Source organism: Oncorhynchus masou, chromosome 29 (assembly GCF_036934945.1).
Source record: "Oncorhynchus masou masou isolate Uvic2021 chromosome 29, UVic_Omas_1.1, whole genome shotgun sequence".
In the NCBI taxonomy this organism is placed as follows: domain Eukaryota; kingdom Metazoa; phylum Chordata; class Actinopteri; order Salmoniformes; family Salmonidae; genus Oncorhynchus; species Oncorhynchus masou.
This window is the reverse complement of record NC_088240.1, coordinates 81,747,863-81,770,362: the sequence shown is the minus strand read 5'-3', so window position 1 is coordinate 81,770,362 and position 22,500 is coordinate 81,747,863. Positions and strand designations below refer to the sequence as shown.

General features: G+C 46.3%; 1 protein-coding gene across 1 annotated transcript in view; it reads right to left on the bottom strand.

Moving 5' to 3' along the window:
- LOC135520738 (phospholipid-transporting ATPase ID-like) overlaps positions 1-22,500 on the bottom strand; it is a 78,862-nt gene that overhangs the window by 50,250 nt on the left and 6,112 nt on the right. The window contains 7 exon segments of the mRNA XM_064946506.1: positions 1,267-1,346; positions 1,463-1,533; positions 1,938-2,010; positions 9,572-9,633; positions 10,277-10,375; positions 11,270-11,383; positions 11,611-11,669. Of these exon segments, the coding sequence (XP_064802578.1) occupies positions 1,267-1,346; positions 1,463-1,533; positions 1,938-2,010; positions 9,572-9,633; positions 10,277-10,375; positions 11,270-11,383; positions 11,611-11,669 (558 nt within the window).

Genomic DNA, 22,500 nt, shown 5'->3' with positions numbered 1-22,500 from the left:
TCTCACCTAGATACAGTACAGTGTTCTCTCCATCATCATCTCACCTAGATACAGTACAGTGTTCTCTCCATCATCAACTCACCTAGATACAGTACAGTGTTCTCCCCATCATCATCTCACCTAAATACAGTACAGTGTTCTCTCCATCATCATCTCACCTAGATACAGTACAGTGTTCTCTCCATCATCGTCTCACCTAGATACAGTACAGTGTTCTCTCCATCATCGTCTCACCTAGATACAGTACAGTGTTCTCTCCATCATCATCTCACCTAGATACAGTACAGTGTTCTCTCCATCATCATCTCACCTAGATACAGTACAGTGTTCTCTCCATCATCATCTCACCTAGATACAGTACAGTGTTCTCTCCATCATCATCTCACCTAGATACAGTACAGTGTTCTCTCCATCATCATCTCACCTAGATACAGTACATTGTTCTCTCCATCATCATCTCACCTAGATACAGTACAGTGTTCTCTCCATCATCATCTCACCTAGATACAGTACAGTGTTCTCTCCATCATCATCTCACCTAGATACAGTACAGTGTTCTCTCCATCATCGTCTCACCTAGATACAGTACAGTGTTCTCTCCATCATCATCTCACCTAGAAACAGTACAGTGTTCTCTCCATCATCATCTCACCTAGATACAGTACAGTGTTCTCTCCATCATCGTCTCACCTAGATACAGTACAGTGTTCTCTCCATCATCATCTCACCTAGATACAGTACAGTGTTCTCTCCATCATCATCTTACCATCCCACCTCAGTAACAGCTTTTAGAAACCACCTCAGCAGCACAACACACTGTTTACTACATCAGCCTCTGCTTCACAAAAATAATGACTACATATTCAACATCACCACAGAGGGCAGAGTTCAGCTGTGTTTCAGACAGTGTTTCAGCCACATTCCATTTTAGGACTATTGAAATAAACTGACTCACTATGGGCGCTGTGCTAGCAAACACGCAGACACACACACACACACACACGCACACACACACAGACCAACTTGCTTGCAGTAATGCTTTCTGCTGAGCAGGTGAGGAGAGATGTGTGGGTGAACCATGCTGATGAGGAAAACCAGTGTGTGTCTGTGGGGAATGGAGAGACTGGGGTTGTTAAGCGCTGACAACGGAGGGCGTGTGTGTGTGTGATGCTGGGCAGTGTGGGTGCTAAGTGCTTGGTTGCAGAGCGGACCTGCTGACCTCTGATGTGTGAAAGACACAGAGACCAATAGAAAGAGACTTCCTACCATCAAAAGAGGCCAGGCTGTTGGGGTCTCCAAGCTCTGCAGTCACAGACAGAGACTGACGCACCTTCATATTGGTCTCCCTGCACAAACACAACACACACACTGCATATGAACTCACAAACCATCACTGAGCATCACTGAGGATCACTGTGTTGCGCTTTATTGGACTGTGCTGTGTGTTATGGTGTGTTCTTACCCATCTAGCTCTGCGGTCTCGATGTAACAGAGGCTATGAGGTTCACTACTGGACAGTAAGAGAAGGTCAGCCTGAAGAGAAACATCAGCTAGCATTAGTATCCGCTTACACACTAGCATTTCTGATACTACCACTCTGTTCCTTCTAGCATGGCCATCTAACAAGGCTAACACATTCCAGAAACTCTGGCTAACACGCTACTAGTACAGTACATTGAAGGTTAACCTTAGTGTAGAGATTGTTTGGCTGAAATATGAGAGTGCTGTGTGTTACATCGCCTTTATGGAAGCCTTTAAAACCACCATGAATGAATCTCAATACCGGTAAGTGCTTGTATATATATCAAACCATTGCACTGCACCATAAAAACCGTGTCATGACAGAGTACATTACAACAGTTGTAAATTAATCATGACCGGTGTGTGTGTGTGTGTGTGTGATACATTATGTTGATGATTGAATGACATACACTTACTGCCACAAACTGGTTATTCTCCAGTTTAATGATATCACCCACTCTTACATTCATCCACTTCTCCTTCTGAAGACTGAGAGAGAGAGACAAGGGAGGGAGAGAGAGAAAGAGAGGGAGGGAGAGAAGGAGGGAGGGAGAGAAGGAGGGAGGGAGGGTGAGAGAGGGAGAGAGAGAGAGAGAGAGAGAGGGTGAGAGAGAGAGAGAGGGAGGGTGAGAGAGAGAGGAGAGAGAGAGAGAGAGGGAGGGAGGGAGGGGAGGGAGGGAGGGAGGGAGGGAGGGAGGGAGGGAGGGAGGTAGGTAGGTAGGTAGGTAGAAATATAAACAGCTTGCAATGTGTGAAGAGAACAGCATGAGTATTGGTCAGCAACAGAAGTGACTGATGACTGTCTGTATTGCTGAGTGTAGACTGTACTAGATGAATGGCTGTATTGCTGAGTGTAGACTGTACTAGATGACTGTCTGTCTTGCTGAGTGTAGACTGTACTTGATGAATGGCTGGACTGCTGAGTGTAGACTGTACTAGATGAATTGTGGGCTATACTCAGCCTTGTCTCAGGATGGTAAGTTGGTGGTTGAAGATATCCCTCTAGTGGTGTGGGGGCTGTGCTTTGGCAAAGTGGGTGGGGTTATATCCTTCCTATTTGGCCCTGTCCGGGGGTGTCCTCGGATGGGGCCACAATGTGTCTCCTGACCCCTCCTGTCTCAGCCTCCAGTATTTATGCTGCAGTAGTTTATGTGTCGGGGGGCTAGGGTCAGTTTGTTATATCTGGAGTACTTCTCCTGTCCTATTCGGTGTCCTGTGTGAATCTAAGTGTGCGTTCTCTAATTCTCTCCTTCTCTCTTTCTTTCTCTCTCTCGGAGGACCTGATCCCTAGGACCATGCCCCAGGACTACCTGACATGATGACTCCTTGCTGTCCCCAGTCCACCTGACCGTGCTGCTGCTCCAGTTTCAACTGTTCTGCCTTATTATTATTCGACCATGCTGGTCATTTATGAACATTTGAACATCTTGGCCATGTTCTGTTATAATCTCCACCCGGCACAGCCAGAAGAGGACTGGCCACCCCACATAGCCTGGTTCCTCTCTAGGTTTCTTCCTAGGTTTTGGCCTTTCTAGGGAGTTTTTCCTAACCACCGTGCTTCTACACCTGCATTGCTTGCTGTTTGGGGTTTTAGGCTGGGTTTCTGTACAGCACTTTGAGATATCAGCTGATGTACGAAGGGCTATATAAATAAATACATTTGATTTGATTTGATGAATTGCTGTCTTGCTGAGTGTAGACTCTACTAGATGAATGGCTGTATTGCTGAGTGTAGACTGTACTAGATGAATGGCTGTATTGCTGAGTGTAGACTGTACTAGATGAATGGCTGTATTGCTGAGTGTAGACTGTACTAGATGACTGTCTGTATTGCTGAGTGTAGACTCTACTAGATGAATGGCTGTATTGCTGAGTGTAGACTCTACTAGATGAATGGCTGTATTGCTGAGTGTAGACTGTACTAGATGACTGTCTGTATTGCTGAGTGTAGACTCTACTAGATGACTGTCTGTCTTGCTGAGTGTAGACTGGACTAGATGACTGTCTGTCTTGCTGAGTGTAGACTGGACTAGATGACTGTCTGTATTGCTGAGTGTAGACTCTACTAGATGACTGTCTGTCTTGCTGAGTGTAGACTGGACTAGATGACTGTCTGTCTTGCTGAGTGTAGACTGGACTAGATGACTGTCTGTCTTGCTGAGTGTAGACTGGACTAGATGACTGTCTGTCTTGCTGAGTGTAGACTGGACTAGAAGACTGTCTGTATTGCTGAGTGTAGACTCTACTAGATGACTGTCTGTCTTACTGAGTGTAGACTGGACTAGATGACTGTCTGTCTTGCTGAGTGTAGACTGGACTAGATGACTGTCTGTCTTGCTGAGTGTAGACTGTACTAGATGACTGTCTGTCTTGCTGAGTGTAGACTGGACTAGATGACTGTCTGTCTTGCTGAGTGTAGACTGGACTAGATGACTGTCTGTCTTGCTGAGTGTAGACTGGACTAGATGAATGGCTGTATTACTGAGTGTAGACTGGACTAGATGACTGTCTGTATTACTGAGTGTAGACTGGACTAGATGACTGTCTGTATTACTGAGTGTAGACTGGACTAGATGACTGTCTGTCTTGCTGAGTGTAGACTGGACTAGATGACTGTCTGTATTGCTGAGTGTAGACTCTACTAGATGACTGTCTGTGTTGCTGAGTGTAGACTGGACTAGATGACTGTCTGTCTTGCTGAGTGTAGACTGGACTAGATGACTGTCTGTATTGCTGAGTGTAGACTCTACTAGATGACTGTCTGTGTTGCTGAGTGTAGACTTGTCATGTCTTGTTATGTCTGTTCCTGTCCTTTCTCTTCACTCTGTCTCTCTCTGCTGGTCTTTTTAGGTTACCTTCTCTGTCTCTCATTCTTCAGCTGTTCTACATTTCCCCTAACTAGCTCATTCACTCTTTCCCCACCTGTTCTCTCTTCCCCCTCTGATTAGGTCTCTATTTCTCTCTCTGTTCCTGCTACTTTCAGTGTCTGATTCTTGTTTGTGTTTTTGATACCAGAAGCAAGCTGTCGTCCCGTTTGCTTCCACCTTGTCCTATCCTGTCGGAGTCTGCCTGGCAGGTGCATCCTGCATTATACTACGTTCTTTTGTTCCATTGACTACGTTGGAAGAGGATTTATGCCATTCCTGTTTTTTATTAAAGAACTCTGTTTTCTGTTAAAACCGCTTTTGGGTCTTCACTCAAGTACATAACAGAAGAATCAGACCAAGAATGGACCCAGCGGCTCCGGACCCTTTTCACTCCGCCGTCGAGATCCAGGGAGCGATGCTAGGCAGACACGAGGAGGAATTGTCTGCTGCTCGACATGCCGTTGAGACCCTGGCCGTCCAAGTCTCCGACCTCACAAGACAGGTTCACCAACTCCGCCTCGATCCACCGCCCACTTCCAGGGTTTCCGAGTCTCCGGAGCCCAGGATCAACAACCCGCCGTGTTACTCTGGGGAGCCCACTGAGTGCCGCTCATTCCTCACTCAGTGTGATGTGGTGTTCTCTCTCCAGCCCAACACTTACTCCAGGAGCGCAGCCCGCATCGCCTACGTCATTTCTCTCCTTACCGGACGGGCGCGTGAGTGGGGCACGGCAATCTGGGAGGCGAGGGCTGAGTGTATTAACCAGTATCAGGACTTTAAGGAGGAGATGATACGGGTTTTTGACCGTTCTGTTTTTGGCGAGGAGGCTTCCAGGGCCCTGTCTTCCCTATGTCAGGGGAATAGATCCATAACGGATTATTCTATTGAGTTTCGCACTCTCGCTGCCTCTAGTGACTGGAACGAGCCGGCTTTGCTCGCTCGTTTTCTGGAGGGTCTCCTCGTCGAGGTTAAGGATGAGATCCTCTCCCGGGAGGTTCCTTCCTGTCTGGACTCCTTAATAGCTCTCGCTATTCGCATAGAGCGACGGTTTGATCTTCATTGCCGAGCTCGTGGAAAGGAGCTCGCGTTCTCCGTTGCTCTCCTCTCCACATCACTGCCACCTGCCGCATCACTGCCACCCTCCTCCGCCGGCTCGGATGCTGAGCCTATGCAGCTGGGGGGTATCCGCATCTCGGCCAAGGAGAAGGAACGGAGAATCACCAATCGCCTCTGTCTCTACTGCGGCTCCGCTGGTCATTTTGTCACCTCATGTCCAGTAAAAGCCAGAGCTCATCAGTAAAGGGAGGGCTACTGGTGAGCGCAACTACTCAGGCCTCTCCTTCTGGATCACGCACTACCTTTCCGGTCCATCTCCGCTGGCCCGGTTCATCTGCTTCCTGCAGTGCCTTGATAGACTCTGGGGCGGAGGGCTGTTTTATGGACGAGACCTGGGCTCGGGAACATGACATTCCTCTCAGACAGTTAGGGGAGCCCACGGCCTTGTTCGCTTTAGATGGTAGTTCTCTCCCCAAGATTCAGCGTGAGACGCTGCCTTTAACCCTCACTGTCTCTGGTAATCATAGCGAAACCATTTCTTTTTTAATTTTTCGTTCACCTTTTACACCTGTTGTTTTGGGTCATCCCTGGCTAGTGCGCCATAACCCTTCTATTAATTGGTCTAGTAATACTATCCTATCCTGGAATGTTTCTTGTCATGTGACCTGTTTAATGTCTGCTATCCCTCCTGTTTCCTCTGTCTCTTCTTCACAGGAGGAGCCTGGCGATTTGACAGGGGTGCCGGATGAGTATCACGATCTGCGCACGGTGTTCAGTCGTTCCAAGGCCACTTCTCTCCCTCCACACCGGTCGTATGACTGTAGTATTGATCTCCTTCCGGGAACTACTCCCCCCCGGGGTAGATTATACTCTCTGTCGGCTCCCGAACGTAAGGCTCTCGAGGATTATTTGTCGGTTTCGCTCAACGCCGGTACCATAGTCTCCTCCTCCTCTCCCGCCGGAGCGGGGTTTTTTTTGTTCAGAAGAAGGACGGGTCCCTGCGCCCATGCGTGGATTATCGAGGGCTGAATGACATAACAGTTAAGAATCGTTATCCGCTTCCTCTTATGTCTTCAGCCTTCGAGATCTTGCAGGGAGCCAGGTTTTTCACCAAATTGGACCTTCGTAACGCCTACCATCTCGTGCGCATCAGGGAGGGGGACGAGTGGAAGACGGCGTTTAACACTCCGTTAGGGCACTTTGAATACCGGGTTCTTCCTTTCGGCCTCGTTAACGCTCCAGCTGTCTTTCAGGCACTAGTTAACGACGTCCTGAGAGACATGCTGAACATTTTTGTTTTCGTTTACATGGACGATATCCTGATTTTTTCTCCGTCTCTCTCGATTCATGTTCAGCACGTGCGACGCGTCCTCCAGCGCCTTTTGGAGAACTGTCTTTATGTGAAGGCTGAGAAGTGCATTTTTCATGCCGCCTCTGTCCCTTTTCTCGGTTCCGTTATTTCCGCTGAGGGCATTAAGATGGATCCCGCTAAGGTCCAGGCTGTCATTGATTGGCCCGTTCCTAAGTCACGCGTCGAGCTGCAGCGCTTTCTGGGCTTCGCTAATTTCTATCGTCGTTTCATCCGTAATTTCGGTCAGGTGGCAGCTCCCCTCACAGCCCTTACTTCTGTTAAGACGTGCTTTAAGTGGTCCGTTTCCGCCCAGGGAGCTTTTGATCTTCTTAAGAATCGTTTTACATCCGCTCCTATTCTTGTTACACCTGATATCTCTAGACAGTTTGTTGTTGAGGTTGACGCGTCAGAGGTGGGCGTGGGAGCCATTCTTTCTCAGCGCTCTCTCTCTGACGGCAAGGTCCATCCTTGCGCGTTTTTCTCTCATCGCTTATCGCCGTCAGAACGTAACTATGATGTTGGTAATCGCGAACTGCTCGCCATCCGCTTAGCCCTAGGCGAATGGCGACAGTGGTTGGAGGGGCGACCGTTCCTTTTGTCGTTTGGACTGACCATAGGAACCTTGAGTACATCCGTTCAGCCAAACGACTTAATGCGCGTCAGGCTCGTTGGGCTCTGTTTTTCGCTCGTTTCGAGTTTGTTATTTCTTATCGTCCGGGCTCAAAAAACACCAAGCCTGATGCTTTATCTCGTCTCTTCAGTTCTTCTGAGGTCTCCACCGACCCCGAGGGGATTCTCCCTGACGGGCGTGTTGTCGGGTTGACTGTCTGGGGAATTGAGAGGCAGGTAAAGCAAGCACTCGCTCACACTCCGTCGCCGCGAGCTTGCCCTAGGAACCTTCTGTTCGTTCCCGTTCCTACTCGTCCGGCCGTTCTTCAGTGGGCCCACTCTGCCAAGTTAGCCGGCCACCCCGGCGTTCGGGGTACGCTCGCTTCCATTCGCCAGCGTTTCTGGTGGCCCACTCGGGAACGTGACGCGCGTCGATTTGTCGCCGCTTGTTCGGTCTGCGCGCAGACTAAATCTGGGAACTCTCCTCCTGCCGGCCGTCTCAGACCGCTTCCCATTCCCTCTCGACCGTGGTCTCACATCGCTTTAGATTTTATCACCGGACTGCCTTCATCAGCGGGGAAGACAGTTATTCTTACGGTTGTCGATAGATTCTCTAAGGCGGCTCATTTCATTCCTCTCGATAAGCTCCCTTCTGCTAAGGAGACGGCTCAGATCATTATCGAGAATGTTTTCCGTATTCATGGCCTTCCTTCTGACGTCGTTTCCGACAGAGGCCCGCAGTTCACGTCTCAATTTTGGAGGGAGTTTTGCCGTTTGATTGGGGCTTCCGTCAGTCTCTCGTCCGGCTTTCATCCCCAGTCTAACGGTCAAGCCGAACGGGCCAATCAGACTGTTGGTCGCATTTTACGCAGCCTTTCTTTTCGTAACCCTGCGTCTTGGTCAGAACAGCTCCCCTGGGCAGAGTACGCCCACAACTCGCTTCCCTCGTCTGCTACCGGTCTATCCCCTTTTCAGTGTAGCCTCGGGTACCAGCCTCCGCTGTTCTCATCTCAGCTCGCCGAGTCCTGCGTCCCCTCCGCTCAGGCTTTTGTCCAGCGTTGCGAGCGCACCTGGAAGGGGGTCAGGTCGGCACTTTGCCGTAATAGGGCGCAGACTGTGAGGGCCGCTAATAAGCGTAGGACCAAGAGTCCTAGATACTGTTGTGGTCAGAGAGTATGGCTCTCCACTCAGAACCTTCCCCTTAAGACAGCTTCTCGCAAGTTGGCCCCGCGGTTCATTGGTCCGTTCCGTATTTCTCAGGTCATTAATCCTGTCGCAGTGCGACTTCTTCTCCGCGCTATCTTCGTCGCGTTCACCCGGTCTTCCATGTCTCCTGTGTTAAGCCCGTTCTTCGCGCCCCGCTCGTCCCTCCCCCCCCCATCCTTGTCGAGGGCGCACCCATCTACAGGGTTCGTAAGATTTTGGACATGCGCCCTCGGGGCCGTGGTCAGCAGTACCTAGTGGATTGGGAGGGGTACGGTCCTGAGGAGAGGAGTTGGGTTCCCTCTCGGGACGTGCTGGACCGTTCGCTGATCGATGATTTCCTCCGTTGCCGCCAGGTTTCCTCCTCGAGTGCGCCAGGAGGCGCTCGGTGAGGGGGGGGGTACTGTCATGTCTTGTTATGTCTGTTCCTGTCCTTTCTCTTCACTCTGTCTCTCTCTGCTGGTCTTTTTAGGTTACCTTCTCTGTCTCTCATTCTTCAGCTGTTCTACATTTCCCCTAACTAGCTCATTCACTCTTTCCCCACCTGTTCTCTCTTCCCCCTCTGATTAGGTCTCTATTTCTCTCTCTGTTCCTGCTACTTTCAGTGTCTGATTCTTGTTTGTGTTTTTGATACCAGAAGCAAGCTGTCGTCCCGTTTGCTTCCACCTTGTCCTATCCTGTCGGAGTCTGCCTGGCAGGTGCATCCTGCATTATACTACGTTCTTTTGTTCCATTGACTACGTTGGAAGAGGATTTATGCCATTCCTGTTTTTTATTAAAGAACTCTGTTTTCTGTTAAAACCGCTTTTGGGTCTTCACTCAAGTACATAACAAGACTGGACTAGATGACTGTCTGTCTTGCTGAGTGTAGACTGGACTAGATGACTGTCTGTCTTGCTGAGTGTAGACTGGACTAGATGACTGTCTGTCTTGCTGAGTGTAGACTGGACTAGAGGAGACTTACGAGCCGTGGATGACGACCTGAGACTGCCGGTTGTTCACCTGGTTGTCACTCTTGTGACGGAACTGAATGAAACAAGAATTACATGTTTTTCTCTCCAAATATTATGTGTTTTGAATAGTGTAAGTTAGGACTGGTACAATTATCAACCAACAATTACGGACAAAAACTTCAAAATAATAGTCATGATCTGCACATCTTAAGACATTTATTTTAGCAGACGGGGAATTCAACTTTATATTCAACTAGATACAGTTCACCCAATAGCAATTTTTCATTTTACATGAAGTGGGTAAAGTTGGTAATCATTTTACATGAAGTGGGTAAAGTTGGTAATCATTTTACATGAAGTGGGTAAAGTTGGTAATCATTTTACGGGCAGAAAGGCACAGTCGGGAGAAGCTGTGTTGTAATCATTGTAATCATTGTGTTGTGTTGTGTTGTAATCATTAGGTCGTCACAGCACATTTTACAGACGCATCATGATGCATTACAAGCTCTAAAGATTATTCAACCAAAATTACAATTATAATAATAACCATTTGCATTTGCATGACAATTAATTGTTACCCCAAATTCCATAATCATCACAGCCCTGTGTGTGTGTGTGTGTGTGTGTGTGTGTGTGTGTGTGTGTGTGTGTGTGTGTGTGTGTGTGTGTGTGTGTGTGTGTGTGTGTGTGTGTGTGTGTGTGTGACAGACACTCACGTAGTCGTCAGTGGCATCCTTTACTGCAGTGATGCTGAGCACCAGGACTAAAGGCACTATGGTGGTGAACCAGGAGAGAGACGAGATCTGAGGAATCAACTGGAGAGAGAGAGAGGGAGGGAGGGAGGGAGGGAGGGAGGGAGGGGGAGGGAGGGAGGGAGGGAGGGAGAGAGAGAGAGAGAGAGAGAGAGAGAGGGAGGGAGGGAGGGAAGGAGGGAGGGAGGGGAGAGAAAGAGGAGAGAGGAAGGGGAGAGAAAGAGAGGGGAGCGAGAGGAGGGAGGAAGGGGAGAGAAAGGGAGGACGGGGAGAGAAAGAGGAGAGCGAGAGGAGGGAGGAAGGGGAGAGAAAGAGAGGAGAGCGAGAGGAGGGAGGAAGGGGAGAGAAAGAGAGGAGAGCGAGAGGAGGGAGGACGGGGAGAGAAAGAGGAGAGCGAGAGGAGGGAGGAAGGGGAGAGAAAGAGAGGAGAGCGAGAGGAGGGAGGAAGGGGAGAGAAAGGGAGGACGGGGAGAGAAAGAGGAGAGCGAGAGGAGGGAGGAAGGGGAGAGAGAGAGAGAGAGAGTGGGATGGGAGGTAAAACAAAGAAAGAGAAGAAAGCAGTCTCCATGATGTACCTGCTGTGTCCTTCAGTGTGGTGAAAACTGATAGCCTCTCTTTCTCTCTCCACCACACCCCCCTTTACAGCATCCCCGTCTCTCTCTGCCCTCCCCATACCTCCACTTCCTCTCCCCATATCTTCACTTCCTCTCCCTCCATTGCTGTATCCCCGTCTCTCTCTGCCCTCCACATATCTTCACTTCCTCTCCCCATACCTCCACTTCCTCTCCCCATACCTCCACTTCCTCTCCCCATACCTCCACTTCCTCTCCGTCCATTGCTGTATCCCCGTCTCTCTCTGCCCTCCCCTTATCTCCACTTCCTCTCCCTCCATTGCTGTATCCCTGTCTCTCGCTGCCCTCCCCATACCTCCACTTCCTCTCCCTGCTTCTATCTTACCTGCAGTATGAGCAGAAAGAGGAAGTAGGTGTTGGCCACTTCCTGGAACTGTTCAAACAGGTTGACGGGCAGAAAGGTGATGACGTTGTACTTAGACGTCACAATACAGTTACTCTGAGAGAGACAGAGAGCGAGAGAGAGATAAAGAGAAATAAAGAGAGATAAAGAGAGATAAAGAGAAAAAGAAAAGGGGGAATAGAGGAAGGTATGTTCTAAATGTGAAATACTAATTACTACAAAAATAGAAAATGTTGGTCTATGATTAGTCATGTAATGTACTTAAACATAAATACACATATATAATCATGTACGCACACAAACACACAAACTATCTCTCTTACCGCATACTGAAACTTCTCGTTGTATTCTCTGTCATTGGCCCGGACCCTCCTCTCCTCCTCTGGTGAAACACACACAACACAACTGTGAGACAGACAACACATAACTTTGAATAACACAACTCTGAAACATCTTAACCAAAAATATATTTGGGATAACACACAGATTCCCTGCCAGGGACCTTGCCTTTGTGTGTGTGTTTATAAGAGGGTGATTATCCCAGGCCGAGTCCCAGGCCGAGTCAATATCACTAATTCATCAATACAGATGTTCTATGTTAATTTGATCCCTCTGTTGTCACAGGGAATTTTCCTGTGCAGCAGAAAAAGCACATTTTCAGTGTATTCAAGGTTTAAAAAGGCTTCTAGATGTTGTAATTTCCACTTTAAAATGTCAGACTAAACAAAAAATGTATCAACCTCTACAAAACTGTCTATTAATTATAATCCACATAATAATTCACAGTTCCTGTTGCTGCAGGATTATTGTCCTGCTGTGAGAAACTGGTCAGATTAGCATAGAACATCTGTAACTACAGTCTGTGTTGGACAGAAAAAGAGAGATGGAGAGAGGTTGATTTATCTAATTTACATATACAGTACAACCAAATCAATATAGAGCTACACATGCACACGCACACACACACACACACACACACACTCTGACTGGCAGGTCAATCATGTTGTAAGAGGAATTAGCTCTGTTTGTCTGGTGCTTCTGAACATGAACAACCCAACAGGCTCAGACCAGACACAGTTAACCCACCCCTGGAGGGTGTGTGCGATCCCTGCGTCACTAAGGGAATAAACAGGCCATGACTCTGTAGAGGTCAGCTGAGGTGAATGAATACCTTGAGTTTTTTAAATAAAAAAATAAATCAAATTAATTTCACCTTTATTTAACCAGGTAGGCCAGTTGAGAACAAGTTCTCATTTACAACTGCAACCTGGCCAAGATAAAGCAAAGCAGTGTGATACAAACAACACAGAGTTACAAGGTGAGATGAGGTGAGATGAATGTATACCTTGAGTTGAGGTGAATGTGTACGTTGAGCCGAGGTGAATGTGTACCTTGAGTTGAGGTGAATGTGTATGTTGAGTTGAGGTGAATGTATACCTTGAGTTGAGGTGAATGTGTACGTTGAGTTGAGGTGAATGTGTACGTTGAGCTGAGGTGAATGTATACCTTGAGCTGAATGTGTATGTTGAGTTGAGGTGAATGTGTACCTTGAGTTGAGGTGAATGTGTACCTTGAGCTGAGGTGAATGTATACCTTGAGCTGAGGTGAATGTGTACGTTGAGGTGAATGTATACCTTGAGCTGAGGTGAATGTGTACGTTGAGGTGAATGTATACCTTGAGTTGAGGTGAATGTATACCTTGAGCTGAGGTGAATGTGTACGTTGAGGTGAATGTATACCTTGAGCTGAGGTGAATGTGTACGTTGAGGTGAATGTGTACGTTGAGTTGAGATGAATGTATACCTTGAGCTGAGGTGAATGTGTATGTTGAGTTGAGGTGAATGTGTACTTTGAGTTGAGGTGAATGTATACCTTGAGTTGAGGTGAATGTGTATGTTGAGCTGAGGTGAATGTATACCTTGAGTTGAGGTGAATGTGTACCTTGAGTTGAGGTGAATGTGTATGTTGAGCTGAGGTGAATGTGTACCTTGAGTTGAGGTGAATGTATACCTTGAGTTGAGGTGAATGTGTACCTTGAGTTGAGGTGAATGTGTATGTTGAGCTGAGGTGAATGTATACCTTGAGTTGAGGTGAATGTGTACCTTGAGCTGAGGTGAATGTATACCTTGAGTTGAGATGAATGTATACCTTGAGTTGAGGTGAATGTGTATGTTGAGCTGAGGTGAATGTATACCTTGAGTTGAGGTGAATGTGTACCTTGAGTTGAGGTGAATGTGTACCTTGAGCTGAGGTGAATGTGTACGTTGAGTTGAGGTGAATGTGTACCTTGAGCTGAGGTGAATGTGTACGTTGAGCCGAGGTGAATGCATACCTTGAGTTGAGGTGAATGTGTACGTTGAGTTGAGGTGAATGTATACCTTGAGTTGAGGTGAATGTGTACGTTGAGGTGAATGCATACCTTGAGTTGAGGTGAATGTGTACGTTGAGTTGAGGTGAATGTATACCTTGAGTTGAGGTGAATGTGTACGTTGAGGTGAATGTATACCTTGAGTTGAGGTGAATGTGTACGTTGAGGTGAATGTGTACGTTGAGGTGAATGTGTACGTTGAGGTGAATGTGTACGTTGAGGTGAATGTGTACGTTGAGGTGAATGTGTACATTGAGGTGGGGTGAATTTATACGTTGAGGTGAATGTGTACGTTGAGGTGAATGTGTACGTTGAGGTGGGGTGAATTTATACGTTGAGGTGTATGTACATGTTGAGTTGAGGTGAATGTGTACGTTGAGGTGAGGTGAATTCATACGTTGAGGTGAGGAAAATGTGTATATTGAGGTGAGATTAATGTGTATTTTGAGGTGAGGTCAATGTGTATGTACGTTGAGGTCTATACGTTAATGAGTATCAGACCTTTATGCTGAAGGCTGTCGTTTGAGTCAGTCAGGTGTTGTTTTTAAAACCTCACTGAATATGCCTACACTTTGAGGTATTATTCATACCTCAAACTAAAGTCTCATTCTCTCTCTCTCTCTATCGCTCTGTCTCTCTCTCAATTCAATTCAGTTCAATTCAAGGGGCTTTATTGGCATGGGAAACATGTGTTAACATTGACAAAGCAAGTGAGGTAGATAATATACAAAAGTGAAATAAACAATAAAAATGAACAGTAAACATTACACATACAGCTGTTTCAAAACAATAAAGACATTACAAATGTAATATATATATATATATATATATATATATATATATATATATATATATATATATATATATATATATATATATATATATATATATATATACATACAATGTTTTAACAATGTACAAATGGTTAAAGTACACAAGAGAAAATAAATAAGCATAAATATGGGTTGTATTTACAATGGTGTTTGTTCTTCACTGGTTGCCCTTTTCTTGTGGCAACAGGTCACAAATCTTGCTGCTGTGATGGCACACTGTGGAATTTCACCCAGTAGATATGGGAGTTTATCAAAATTGGATTTGTTTTCAATTTTTTTGTGGATCTGTGAAATCTGAGGTAAATATGTGTCTCTAATATGGTCATACGTTGGACAGGAGGTTAGGAAGTGCAGCTCAGTTTCCACCTCGTTTTGTGGGCAGTGAGCACATAGCCTGTCTTCTCTTGAGAGCCATGTCTGCCTACTGTGTCCTTTCTCAATAGCAAGGCTATGCTCACTGAGTCTGTACATAGTCAAAGCTTTCCTTAAGTTTGGGTCAGTCACAGTGGTCAGGTATTCTGCCGCTGTGTACTCTCTGTTTAGGGCCGAATAGCATACTAGTTTGCTCTGTTTTTTTGTAAATTCTTTCCAATGTGTCAAGTAATTATCTTTCTGTTTTCTCATGATTTGGTTGGGTCTAATTGTGCTGCTGTCCTGGGGTTCTGTGGGGTGTGTTTGTGTTTGTCAACAGAGCCTCGGGACCAGCTTGCTTAGGGGACTCTTCTCCAGGTTCATCTCTCTGTAGGTGATGGCTTTGTTATGGAAGGTTTGAATTTAACAGCTCTGTTATGGATTTTGATAATTAGTGGGTATCTCTCTCTCTCTCTAGGAGGATGCTAAAAGCTCCAGCTCTCCAGCCACTCAAACTCCTCCCTCCATCCCTCACTCTAAATATTAAGAGACTAACTCCCTTCCCCTTAGCAACAATGCTCTCCCTCTGGTTCATCAACTTAGAGAAACTGTATTCTCTCACTCCCCTTAGCTTTCTTTCTTTCTTTCTCTCTCTCACTCCCCTCTCTCTCTCTCTCTCTCTCTCTCTCTCTCTCTCTCTCTCTCTCTCTCTCTCTCACACTCCCCTTCTCTCTCTCTCTCTCTCTCTCTTTCTCTCTCTCTCTCTCTCTCTCTCTCTCACTCTCTGTCTCTCTCTCTCTCTCTCTCTCACTCTCTCTCTCTCTCTCTGTTTTTGAGCTGATGCAGTGAATGTTTTGGAGAAACCCTCCCTGCCTCCTTCTGTCCTCTAATATTGATGAGAGCTTTTAAAATTAAATGACTGCTCTGTTTATCCAGAGTAGAGCACACACACACACGCACACGCACACGCACACGCACACGCACACACGCACACGCACACACACACACACCAATAAAGTGTGAAGAAGAGAGTGAGGTGAAAAGGTCTGTCCTCTGTCCTCATTGCTAACAATGCGTGGTCAGGGGAATCATCTGACAGATAATACTATAGAAACCAAACTATTAATAATGATATGAAACCCCACACACATACACATACACTTTTCTAGTGTGCAAAACATGCATACACACAGCTGCAATCAATTTGTGTAACACAGAAATGTGAAACCAAACACACACACACACACACACACACACAGTTTGCCTGACCTACACAGGTAGGTCAGGCAAACACTGCCCCTGTCCTGTTTCAGAGGAATCAGAAAAAAAGCATACAGTACACACACAGTCACACACCTGCTAACTTCCTTCCTGTTTGTCTCTGTCAGCAGACCAGTCTATAACCAGCCCCTCAACCACACACACACCAGTGGTTTCCTGTGCAGCAGCATGCATGTCAGTCCCTCTAGTCTCATCCTCCTGAGGAATAGCCTTGTTCAGCACTGTCTGACCTACCAAAACACACAGCCCCATCTGACCTACCAAAACACACAGCCCCATCTGACCTACCAAAACACACAGTCCTGTCTGACCTACCAAAATACACAGCCCTGTCTGACCTACCAAAACACACAGTCCTGTCTGACCTACCAAAATACACAGCCCTGTCTGACCTACCAAAATACACAGCCCTGTCTGACCTACCAAAACACACAGCCCTGTCTGACCTACCAAAACACACAGCCCCATCTGACCTACCAAAACACACAGTCCTGTCTGACCTACCAAAATACACAGCCCTGTCTGACCTACCAAAACACACAGTCCTGTCTGACCTACCAAAACACACAGCCCTGTCTGACCTTCCAAAATACACAGCCCTGTCTGACCTACAAAATACACAGCCCTGTCTGACCTACAAAATACACAGCCCTGTCTGACCTACCAAAACACACAGTCCTGTCTGACCTACCAAAATACACAGCCCTGTCTGACCTACCAAAACACACAGTCCTGTCTGACCTACCAAAACACACAGCCCTGTCTGACCTTCCAAAATACACAGCCCTGTCTGACCTTCCAAAACACACAGCCCTGTCTGACCTTCCAAAATACACAGCCCTGTCTGACCTACCAAAACACACAGTCCTGTCTGACCTACCAAAACACACAGCCCTGTCTGACCTACCAAAACACACAGTCCTGTCTGACCTACCAAAACACACAGTCCTGTCTGACCTACCAAAATACACATCCCTGTCTGACCTACCAAAACACACAGTCCTGTCTGACCTACCAAAACACACAGCCCTGTCTGACCTTCCAAAATACACAGCCCTGTCTGACCTACAAAATACACAGCCCTGTCTGACCTACAAAACACACAGCCCTGTCTGACCTTCCAAAATACACAGCCCTGTCTGACCTTCCAAAACACACAGCCCTGTCTGACCTTCCAAAACACACAGCCCTGTCTGACCTACCAAAACACACAGCCCTGTCTGACCTACAAAAACACACAGCCCTGTCTGACCTTCCAAAATACACAGCCCTGTCTGACCTACTGTTAGGAAATTATGATTAATATGACTGAACAAATAATTTTAAATGGAACTGTAACTAAGTAAACTTATACTCTGTTTTATTATATCTGATTAACAATATGAGTTCATAAGAAGGGATTGTGTGACACGGACAAGGAGTAATAAGTTAATGAACACCATTCCAACTAGGAAGAAACTAATGGGTTGGGGACTGTGTAAACACATAAGGTCATTAGCCTATGGTTGACCCTACAGAAACTTAGCTCTGGGGTTTTTAGATAAGGCAGTGAGTGCATTCCTAGGTTTTCTTTTAATTAAAACTGTCAGTTCAGTGGTGATCGATAATGTTGAGGGATCAAAAGTTATCTGGGAGTGTGTTAGTAAGGGAGAATTAACTTTTCACCTTACTTTGTCCCGGTCGAGAGGAGGGGATTCTGTTAAAGCAATGAAATGACGTCATGATCTGTATATAAACTGCTGCACGTGATTAAGTGGTAGCGCGCTCCGAGAATAAATTCTATTACCTATTATTGAAAGACTGGTCTGCGTCTATTTTATGCAAACAAGAAATCTTACAAACACACAGTCCTGTCTGACCTGCAAAAACACACAGTCCTGTCTGACCTACCAAAACACACAGACCTACCAAAACATACAGCCCCATCTGACCTACCAAAACACACAGTCCCATCTGACCTACCAAAACACACAGTCCTGTCTGACCTACTAAAACACACAGTCCTGTCTGACCTACCAAAACACACAGTCCTGTCTGACCTACCAGAACACACAGTCCTGTCTGACCTGACCTACTAAAACACACAGCCCCGTCTGACCTACCAAAACACACAGTCCTGTCTGACCTACTAAAACACACAGTCCTGTCTGACCTACCAGAACACACAGTCCTGTCTGACCTGACCTACTAAAACACACAGCCCCGTCTGACCTACCAAAACACACAGTTCTGTCTGACCTACTAAAACACACAGACCTGTCTGACCTACCAAAACACACAGTCCAGTCTGACCTACCAAAACACACAGTCCTGTCTGACCTACCAAAACACACAGTCCTGTCTGACCTACTAAAACACACAGTCAGAGATCACCAAGCGCAACATAGCTTCAGCGTGTAAATCAGCTAGAAAGATGTGTGGGCATCGAGTAATTGTTTCTGGCCCCCTCCCAGTTAGGGGGAGTGATGAGTTCTACAGCAGTCTCACAACTCAATCGCTGGTTGAAAACTGTTTTCTGCCCCTCCCAAAAGTTAGAATTTGTAGATAATTGGCCCTCTTTCTGGGACTCACCCACAAACAGGACCAAGCCTGACCTGCTGAGGAGTGACGGACTCCATCCAAGCTGGAGGGGTGCTCTCATCTTATCTACCAACATAGACAGGGCTCTAACTCCTCTAGCTCCGCAATGAAATAGGGTGCAGGCCAGGCAGCAGGCTGTTAGCCAGCCTGCCAGCATAGTGGAGTCTGCCACTAGCACAGTCAGTGTAGTCAGCTCAGCTATCACCATTGAGACCGTGTCTGTGCCTCGACCTAGGTTGGACAAAACTAAACATGGCGGTGTTCGCCTTAGCAATCTCACTAGGATAAAGACCACCTCCATTCCTGTCATTATTGAAAGAGATCATGATACCTCACATCTCAAAATAGGGCTACTTAATGTTAGATCCCTTACTTCAAAGGCAATTATAGTCAATGAACTAATCACTGATCATAATCTTGATGTGATTGGCCTGACTGAAACATGGCTTAAGCCTGATGAATTTACTGTGTTAAATGAGGCCTCACCTCCTGGCTACACTAGTGACCATATCCCCCGTGCATCCCGCAAAGGCGGAGGTGTTGCTAACATTTACGATAGCAAATTTCAATTTACAAAAAAAAAATGACGTTTTCGTCTTTTGAGCTTCTAGTCATGAAATCTATGCAGCCTACTCAATCACTTTTTATAGCTACTGTTTACAGGCCTCCTGGGCCATATACAGCGTTCCTCACTGAGTTCCCTGAATTCCTATCGGACCTTGTAGTCATAGCAGATAATATTCTAATCTTTGGTGACTTTAATATTCACATGGAAAAGTCCACAGACCCACTCCAAAAGGCTTTTGGAGCCATCATCGACTCAGTGGGTTTTGTCCAACATGTCTCTGGACCCACTCACTGTCACAGTCATACGCTGGACCTAGTTTTGTCCCATGGAATAAATGTTGTGGATCTTAATGTTTTTCCTCATAATCCTGGACTATCGGACCACCATTTTATTACGTTTGCAATTGCAACAAATAATCTGCTCAGACCCCAACCAAGGAACATCAAAAGTCGTGCTATAAATTCACAGACAACACAAAGATTCCTTGATGTCCTTCCAGATTCCCTCTGTCTACCCAATGACGCCAGAGGACAAAAATCAGTTAACCACCTAACTGAGGAACTCAATTTAACCTTGCGCAATACTCTAGATGCAGTTGCACCCCTAAAAACTAAAAACATTTCTCATAAGAAACTAGCTCCCTGGTACACAGAAAATACCTGAGCTCTGAAGCAAGCTTCCAGAAAATTGGAACAGAAATGGCGCCACACCAAACTGGAAGTCTTCCGACTAGCTTGGAAAGACAGTACCGTGCAGTACCGAAGAGCCCTTACTGCTGCTCGATCATCCTATTTTTCTAACTTAATTGAGGAAAATAAGAACAATCCGAAATTCCTTTTTGATACTGTCGCAAAGCTAACTAAAAAGCAGCATTCCCCAAGAGAGGATGACTTTCACTTTAGCAGTGATAAATTCATGAACTTCTTTGAGGAAAAAATTATGATTACTAGAAAGCAAATTACAGACTCCTCTTTAAATCTGCGTATTCCTTCAAAGCTCAGTTGTCCTGAGTCTGCACAACTCTGCCTGGACCTAGGATCAAGAGAGACGCTCAAGTGTTTTAGTACTATATCTCTTGACACAATGATGAAAATAATCATGGCCTCTAAACCTTCAAGCTGCATACTGGACCCTATTCCAACTAAACTACTGAAAGAGCTGCTTCCTGTGCTTGGCCCTCCTATGTTGAACATAATAAACGGCTCTCTATCCACCGGATGTGTACCAAACTCACTAAAAGTGGCAGTAATAAAGCCTCTCTTGAAAAAGCCAAACCTTGACCCAGAAAATATAAAAAACTATCGGCCTATATCGAATCTTCCATTCCTCTCAAAAATCTTAGAAAAGGCTGTTGCGCAGCAACTCACTGCATTCCTGAAGACAAACAATGTATACGAAATGCTTCAGTCTGGTTTTAGACCCCATCATAGCACTGAGACGGCACTTGTGAAGGTGGTAAATGACATTTTAATGGCATCGGACCGAGGCTCTGCATCTGTCCTCGTGCTCCTAGACCTTAGTGCTGCTTTTGATACCATCGATCACCACATTCTTTTGGAGAGATTGGAAACCCAAATTGGTCTACACGGACAGGTTCTGGCCTGGTTTAGATCTTATCTGTCGGAAAGATATCAGTTTGTCTCTGTGATTGGTTTGTCCTCTGACAAATCAACTGTAAATTTCGGTGTTCCTCAAGGTTCCGTTTTAGGACCACTATTGTTTTCACTATATATTTTACCTCTTGGGGATGTTATTCGAAAACATAATGTTAACTTTCACTGCTATGCGGATGACACACAGCTGTACATTTCAATGAAACATGGTGAAGCCCCAAAATTGCCATTGCTAGAAGCATGTGTTTCAGACATAAGGAAGTGGATGGCTGCAAACTTTATACTTTTAAACTCGGACAAAACAGAGATGCTTGTTCTAGGTCCCAAGAAACAAAGAGATCTTCTGTTGAATCTGACAATTAATCTTAATGGTTGTACAGTCGTCTCAAATAAAACTGTGAAGGACCTCGGCGTTACTCTGGACCCTGATCTCTCTTTTGAAGAACATATCAAGACCATCTCAAGGACAGCTTTTTTCCATCTACGTAACATTGCAAAAATCAGAAACTTTCTGTCCAAAAATGATGCAGAAAAATTAATCCATGCTTTTGTGACTTCTAGGTTAGACTACTGCAATGCTCTACTTTCCGGCTACCCGGATAAAGCACTAAATAAACTTCAGTTAGTGCTAAATATGGCTACTAGAATCCTGAATAGAACCAAAAAATTTGATCATATTACTCCAGTGCTAGCCTCCATACACTGGCTTCCTGTCAAAGCAAGGGCTGATTTCAAGGTTTTACTGCTAACCTACAAAGCATTACATGGGCTTGCTCCTACCTATCTCTCTGATTTGGTCCTGCCGTACATACCTACACGTACGCTACGGTCACAAGACGCAGGCCTCCTAATTGTCCCTAGAATTTCTAAGCAAACAGCTGGAGGCAGGTCTTTCTCCTATAGAGCTCCATTTTTATGGAACGGTCTGCCTACCCATGTCAAAGACGCAAACTCGGTCTCAACCTTTAAGTCTTTACTGAAGACTCATCTCTTCAGTGGGTCATATGATTGAGTGTAGTCTGGCCCAGGAGTGGGAAGGTGAACGGAAAGGCTCTGGAGCAACGAACCACCCTTGCTGTCTCTGCCTGGCCGGTTCCCCTCTTTCCACTGGGATTCTCTGCCTCTAACCCTATTACAGGGGCTGAGTCACTGGCTTACTGGGGCTCTCTCATGCCGTCCCTGGAAGGGGTGCGTCACATGAGTGGGTTGATTCACTGATGTGGTCATCCTGTCTGGGTTGGAGCCCCCCCTTGGGTTGTGCCATGGCGGAGATCTTTGCGAGCTATACTCAGCTTTGTCTCAGGATGGTAAGTTGGTGGTTGAAGATATCCCTCTAGTGGTGTGGGGGCTGTGCTTTGGCAAAGTGGGTGGGGTTATATCCTTCCTGTTTGGCCCTGTCCGGGGGTGTCCTCGGATGGGGCCACAGTGTCTCCTGACCCCTCCTGTCTCAGCCTCCAGTATTTATGCTGCAGTAGTTTATGTGTCGGGGGGCTGGGGTCAGTTTGTTATATCTGGAGTATTTCTCCTGTCCAATTCGGTGTCCTGTGTGAATCTAAGTGTGCGTTCTCTAATTCTCTCCTTCTCTCTCTCGGAGGACCTGAGCCCTAGGACCATGCCCT